Below are 7,805 nucleotides of genomic sequence, written 5' to 3' on the forward strand. Positions count from 1 at the left end.
GAAAAGCTTCCAACTTTTCCCCCATTCAATAGGATGTTGGCCGTGGGTTTTTCATAAATTGCCTTTATTGTGTTGAGGAATGTTCCTTCTATACCCAATTTGCTTAGGGTTTTCATCATGAAAGGGTGTTGTACTTTATCAAATGCTATCCCTGCATCTATTGAGATAATATGTTTTTTTCTTCTGCGGTTTGTTAATGTGCTGTATCACATTGATTGATTTGCGAACGTTGAACCATCCCTGCACACCAGAGATAAATCCCCCTTGGTTTGGATGGATGATCTTTCTGATGTGTTGTTGCATTCTATTGGCCAGAATTTTATGGAGGATTTTTGCATCTATGTTCATCAGAGAAATTGGTCTTAAATTCTCTTTCTTTGCTGCAACTTTTTTAGATTTACAAATTAAGGTGATGCTGGTTTTGTAGAAAGAATTTGGGAGGATTCCCTCTTTCAATTGTTTTGAAAAGTTTAAGAAGAATTGGAGTTAGTTCTTCTTTAAATGTCTGGTAGAATTCACAGTGAATCTATCCGGTCCTGGGATTTTCTTTGTTGGGATGGTCTTTATTACTGATTCAATTTCTGACTTGGTTATGAGTCTGTTTAGGTTTTCTATGTCTTCATGGTTCAATTTAGGTAGGCTGTATGTGTTCAGGAATCTATTCATTTCTGCTAGATTTCCCAGTGTGTTGGCATACAATTCTTTGTAGTAATTTCTGATGACTTTATTTCTGTGGTGTCTGTTGTTACATTCTCTTTTTCATCTCTAATTTTATTGATTTGGGTATTCTCTCTCCTTTTTTGTGTGTGTCAATTTTGCTTATTTTTTCAAAAAATCAGCTCTTTGTTTTGTTGATATTTTGTAATGATTTTTTGATTTGATTTTGTTGATTATTTTTCTCTAATTTTAATTATTTCTCTTCTCTTACTAGTTTTGGGTTTTGTTTGCTGTAGTTTTTCTAGATGCTTGAGATGCATTGATAGCTCATTTATTCAGTGCCTTTCCAATTTCTTGGTGTAGGCACCTAATGCTATAGACCTTCCTCTATACACTGCCCCACCGGTCTTCAAGCCTCATTCCCTCAAGGCTCTTCCTGCTGCTTTTCCGCCAGTATCTCGGGCTACTGCACTCTCATCTCATCTCACTTTCCAGTGCTGGTGCTGACTCTCAGCAGCTGGAGTTCCTAGCCATGGGTGCCCATGTGCTCCATGTAGGTCCGCCTTGTCCTTCAAATTATAGAAGAGTTTCCTCTGCTGTTTTTCCCTAACTCTTCCTTAAGACCACACTATCTCCACTTTTATTAAACTATCTTCTCCTGGACTAGATCAGTAAACTCCTTCCTTATTTCACCATCTTGGAACCTGACATGTGGGCAGTTTTAAGAAATAACATCATATATGTCCTCCTTTACAGCTTCTGAGTACAAAAGAAATCATTTAAAATAATTCATACCTATATTTTATGTTTTTGTCATGTACATCATAATGTTACATACATACATTGTGGAATGGTTAAATATATCATACTACTGAATGTTAGGGTTTTTCACTGTGTTTAAATTTATTTATGCAAAAAATAAATTCTAGAAATCTACTGTACATAATGTTTACAGTTAAATGTGTAGTACTCACTTAAATATCTTCAATAAATTTTTCAAGATAAATTTTTCATCAACAAAAAGGTAAAAGACACCAAATAGCTAATTATAGAACTCAGAAGTAGAAAGCTATTAAATATATATAGGGGTATATCTGCATGACCACAAACTGTACAATGAAGTTGCAAGTATGAGACAAAAATGAAGGAAACAAGATAAAATGTGTATAAGTGAGAGCCAGCATTACTCATGTGACTAAGGTATCAGAAAACCCGAGGATCTTGGAGTATGAGAACCTACAAAGTCCGGATCCACATAAAGTTCTAAAGAAGCATAATGTTCATCCAGTCCTACAGTGCTGCTGGGATGGGAATTTCCTTGTAGCCATAAAGACACTGATTAGTACAGCTAGATGTGACGTTCTGAGTGCTGGGGGACACCTGAGAAAGCCACTAGAGCCTCCTGAACAAGCCAGAAAACAGTGGCAAGTCTGCTGTGGCTCTTACTGATTTTGAAGTTGGAGCTACTGCAGGACTCCCGTGTTGCTGACAAAGACTGTCCCCACGGGCAGATGTAGGATAGCAAGGTGTGTTCACAAGTGGGAAAGGTGAGGCTCAGCTGTTCTTGCCCTGTGCTTTTCCCCTTTCCCCTCTAGTGTCTCCTGTATGTGCCAATCTCAAGGTCAGAACTTCTACTGTTTCACAGGTGACAAGAAAATTGTGGGTCTGATGGGAGATGAGCTCATAGCATATTTCCTTATAACCACATGGTTATAATCTCATCTTCATTGCCTCCCTGCAGACTCAGCTGGGTGAGTGTGTGTTTCTCAGTTCTATCAGTAGCCACAAGTACTCCATAGGCAAGGGGGTTATTAGATTTTGCAGGATGATATCAATGACGATGAGGAAAATTCTGTTTTCATAATTTCAACCTTACAACATAGAGTATCACAAGTGAAATCAGCAGATGCTGCAGTTGTAAAAATCAATTTCATACATCTTATGAGGCTATAATTCATAGATTCAAGAGAAAAAATTTATAGTTACAGAATTATGCTTTTAAATTAGAATTGTGTCTGATTTTTATCCTATTTGAATAATTTTATCACTTTTACTTACTATATGCATAATGTGAACTTTTTTTTTTTTTGGCAAAACACCAAGACTGACCTAATTAAGAATGCTTTTTGGGGCCGGCACTGTGGCAAAGCGGGTTGAAACCCTAGTCTGAAGTGCCGGCATTTCATATGGGCACCGGTTCTAGTCCCGGCTGCTCCTTTTTTGATCAAGCTCTCTGCTGTGGCCTGCAATAGCAGTGGAGGATGGGTCAAGTCCTTGGGCCTCTACACCCACATAGGAGACCCAGAGGAAGCTCCTGACTCCTGGCTTCAGATTGGTGCAGCTCTGGCCATTGCAGCCATCTGGGGAGTAAACCAGCAGATGGAGGACTTCTCTCTCTGTCTCTACCTCTGTCTGTAACTCCGTCTTTCAAATAAGTAAAATAAATCTTTAAAAAAAGAATGCTTTGTGTTTGCTTTGAGTTCTTTTAAATTTAAAGGTAAGTTGTTTTAGATATTTTGAAACTTTTAATATTTATATAGCATAAAACATTATATTTTTAATCTTGCAAATTGTTGAATACTAGCATGTCAAGAAAAATATATTTTGTGATTAGAGAAAAAATAAGCACAAATTTCAAGAAATTAGATTTCCTTTTAAGAAAAGAATCCTCTAATTGTAGTACTTTTGCTGTTTACTTTAAAAGTTTTAATTTTTGATTTGATATTTAAAATACATTTTAAATGACTAGTTAATTTCAATGTCATTGTTGAGTCATCATTAATTTCATGATGATGCCTGAATTCAGCAGGCCTCCTGCCTATTTGCCTTTAAATGCCAAACTTCAAAGTGTGCAGTGTCAGTTTAAAAAGAGAAACACACTCTAGTGATTTGCTGCACAGCATTATAACTCTTTTATTGTTTTTGTACTGTGAATTCAAATATTGCTAATAGAGCTTTTAAATACTCTCATGACGAGGAAATAACAAATGTGCAGGACAATGCAAAAGTTAATTAACATGACTGAATCATTATCTGATATATATATATATGCATCATGTCATCTCACTATAACCCACAAATAAACATGTTTATGATTTAATAAAGTGAAATAAAATAAAAATAGAATCAATAAATGTTATTCTGAAAGTAACAAAATGAAACAAAGCAATGTTGAGGATTAGCCATTCCCTGCTGATGAGAACCAAATGTCTCAAGAAACAACCTCATTATTTTCCTGTGTAGATGCTGGAGATGGTTAACGTTGTCTTAGTAGCCATCATGCATTTCTTGCATTTGAGCATGGAGACTCTGAAGTAAGGAGCTTCCAATGACCCCAACTAAGGCACCTGCAACAGAGGGAATGGGTTCTTAATTTCCTTCCAAATTCCTCACTTAAGACTGCTCTCGGGACTCAGACCCTCTCCAGATTATGATGAATAGGCACGTGATTATAAGACATACCCAAGCCTATCATAACATGTTAAATTTTCAAAAAAATTTCTTTGTGCTGTTGATAACCAGTCACAGGTTTTACAATGCTATTCACAAAATATTGTCAATTAATAGGAAAATATTTTTGATTTGTATAATTCAACAATAAAGAACAAGGTAGTATCTTGTAATATAGATCATATAATTACATCTTAGCTAGGCAGAGTACAAACATCTATGTATAAATTATATCATTTCTAAAACAATATTTCTCTGAATTTTAACATACAGATGAGAGTCTTATAGTTACTTTTATCCAAAATGACAAATTATCATATACCAAATGGCCCCTGTGTTCTTGTAAAAAGCTTCTTCCTTTCATTGCACTCCTTTTGTTTCTGAGGTAAGTCCATAGACTTTAAGATTTTTGTTCCTAGTATGTTAAATGGTGTTATTTGCTCCAACATAATTTACAATTATCTATAAAGACTGGTACTTATGATATTGACAATAAAGTAAAAATCAACAAAATATTCATGAAATATATCTTCACTATTTGTCTTCTGACAACTTTCATAAGGTTCATGCTCAACATAAGCAGAAAATGGTAAATGAGTCCCTTTTGTATATGATAAATCTAAAATAAGCATTCACATTTGTATATTTTTAAAATAAATTAGTTGGAACCACTTTCCTTTACACTATGATCAACTTTATTTGAACTGTATGGATTTGATCTTCATGCATACCTTCTATTTTCTTTCTCCTATTGTCTACACTGAGTTATTCAAAACCCTGTAATTGTGTCCATGTCAGGGTTTGCAAATTCAGCAAATTCAAATACAAGGTCCCAATTAATTAACTAATTTAATTAATGAATGAATTAAAGAATTGTTAATTAAGCTTACATCATAGCAAAGTAATAGATGACCTCCAGTGAAAATGTGCAATGTGTCTACTAGTTTGCATAAAATTGAGATAAAATTATTAGAATTCTTAATCTAAAATATGTTTAATGCAGTTCCTGCATTTTATCTACTAACTTCTCTTGGGAACAATAGTTCTCTGCAGTCCGGCATCAGCGCCAATGCTCATAGAGCCTTGCTGAAATAGTGTGTTGCCCTCCTGCAGGTGGTGAAGGCATGCAAAAAGAGAATGAGCTAGATATAAATTTGGGCCAGGGAACAAATACTGAAATTATTCTCTGCAATATTTAATCTGACACTGTATATATTTTTAATGGCTAAAAATCATGTGTTGCATTAATAAAGGGATTTAGGTGTATCAGGCAAAATATGCATAATTCATACCTGTGCGCTACTGGGTTTTTACTAATACTTAAGAGGAACTCTTAAAATTTTGGAAATATTTGAATTGTGCTATTAAGTCAGTATGATTTTGGAATTTCTTGTTGGTCTAATCTGAGATCAAAACCAAGTTTTCTGAGAATGCTGAACTTATTGATGGCAGCAACAACTTGTTTGACCCCAGCAGTTCACATGCACAGATATTTTAGTAAGTGCAGCTTTTGGTAAAAGAGCATCAAATGGATAATCAACTCTGTGGTTTCTCAGATATAAGCACAGGCATTGCAATTGAAATTATAGGGTTCTTTTATTCTAACTCAACTAGGAATGTCTAAATATAAGCCAAAAACACAACCTCCCAACATACTTGAATACATGCATTGATGGGCCTACAGTGGTACAAGTGGCCTTGAAAACAATCACACACTCATTGGCCTTGGCAAAGGGAGAGAACTGGTTATCTGCAGTTTTCTCAACATCAGACAAGTAAATGTTTGCATCTTCTTACTATGTGTTAGATGTCCCCTCTGGAACATGTTGATATTTAGTTGCCATTTAAGAAGTATTAATAGGTGAGATATATCAAAGATGATCAGTTCATAAAGGCTTTATCTTCATGAGTATAGTTGGTGTAGTTTTAAAAAGGCATGTGTACTCTCTCATTTTATTGCCCCTTAACCTTTTGCCATGGAAAAACAGCAAAAAATATTCACATTAGATGACAGACCCTAGGTCATAGAATTTCCAACCTCCAGAACTGTGAGAAAGTACATTTATGCCATCTAATTATTCTGCTATAACAGCATGAAATGGAACAAAACCCCAGATTAAATTAATTTGATAACATTATTTTGCCTTCATTCAATGCAATAGCATGGTAATATAATGGTGAACTTTTAACATTGTAACTATGTTTAATAAGACTTGAAAAGAATGATCATAACTATTGAATATCTAAGGATTTTTTAAAGCATGGGAGAATATTCCACAATATTGTTAGTGATAAAATCTCACCATGTGTTGATTCTGATGAAAACACATGTATGATGTAAAATAGAGTGTTTATTATTTGTTTTTCTCTTGCTAATTGAAAGCAGTACTTTGCAGTACCCTACTGAATTGAAGAGTTCATATAAGGAATTTCTGGTATGGAAACTGAAAATAATAGAGATCTGGGACCATTCTGAAGATGGGAAGCTAACACACAAATTTCTGGTATGCAGAATAATACTTGCTGACGATGTGAGACTTACTGTATTTGATCGCTTTTCAGGCATGCATGTGTTTCCTCTCCACTATTAAGATGAACACACTTTCTGCTTATGTAGCTATTAATAACTGTATTCTCTGCCAAGCTGGTATTGGAATCTTATCCAACAACTTCCTCTTCTTCCACATCTTCACACTCCTGCAGTATCAAAAGCCAAAGCTCACTGACCTAATCTGCTGTCACCTGGCCCTTGTCCACATAATTATGCTTCTCACTGTGCTGTTTTGGAGGTCTCCAGATCTGTTTGAGTCCCTGAATTTTTTCAATGACTTCAAGTGTAAGGCTTTGTTCTACATAATCAGGGTGATGAGGAGCCTCTCCATCTGCACCACCTGCTTTCTGAGCATCATCCAGGCCATCACCATCAGCTCCAGCACCTCCTGGTTGGCACAGTTGAAACATAAATCCACACATCTCATCTTCTTTTTATCATTATTATGGTTTCTCTGTTTGTGTTTCAGTACTAGCACGATCTTCTACACTGTGGCAAATTCCAATGTGACCCAGACCAATGTAATGGTCATCACTAAATACTGTTCATTTTTCCCCATAAGCCATAGCATCAGAGGTTTGGTGTTCACACTAATAACATCCAGAGACATCTTCCTTATAGGAGTCATGCTGCTCTCAAGTGCGTACATGGTGATCCTCTTACTCAGGCATCAGAGGAGGTCCCAGTACCTTCACGGCACCAGCCTCTCCCCAAGATCTTCCCCAGAGAAGAGGGCCACCCAGACCATCCTGCTGCTGGTCAGTTTCTTTGTGGTCATGCATTGTGTGGACTTCATCATCTCATCCTCCTCAATGATACTGTGGTCATATGACTCAGTTATCTTGGGTGTACATGATGTTGTGGTCAGCGCCTATGCCACCGCCAGTCCACTGGTGCTTATCAGTTCTAATAAAATGTTAATTAATTTTTTTCAAAATATACCATAGAAAAGCTTTGAATTTTAACAAATTGAGTATAAACTTGGTGGTCTTTGTATGAGCATGTAACATAGAAAATGCTTCTTCAGTTGCTCACATCCCATATCATAGTTCTGGATTTGAATATCACCTGTGCTTCTGGCTGGATTTGAATACCACCTCTGCTTCTGGTTCTGATATGTGTAAATGTATATCCTGGATGGCAGCAG

The 7,805-nt window shown here is 36.0% G+C and overlaps 1 protein-coding gene across 1 annotated transcript; it reads left to right on the top strand.

The window, feature by feature from the left end:
* Positions 1-6,699: 6,699 nt before the first annotated feature.
* Positions 6,700-7,605, top strand: LOC133754302 (vomeronasal type-1 receptor 90-like). The gene has a single exon (XM_062184769.1). It carries the CDS (start codon positions 6,700-6,702, stop codon positions 7,603-7,605), a length of 906 nt encoding a protein of 301 aa, XP_062040753.1.
* Positions 7,606-7,805: the final 200 nt, after the last annotated feature.

This window comes from Lepus europaeus, assembly GCF_033115175.1.
Source record: "Lepus europaeus isolate LE1 chromosome 21 unlocalized genomic scaffold, mLepTim1.pri SUPER_21_unloc_1, whole genome shotgun sequence".
Classification (NCBI taxonomy): domain Eukaryota; kingdom Metazoa; phylum Chordata; class Mammalia; order Lagomorpha; family Leporidae; genus Lepus; species Lepus europaeus.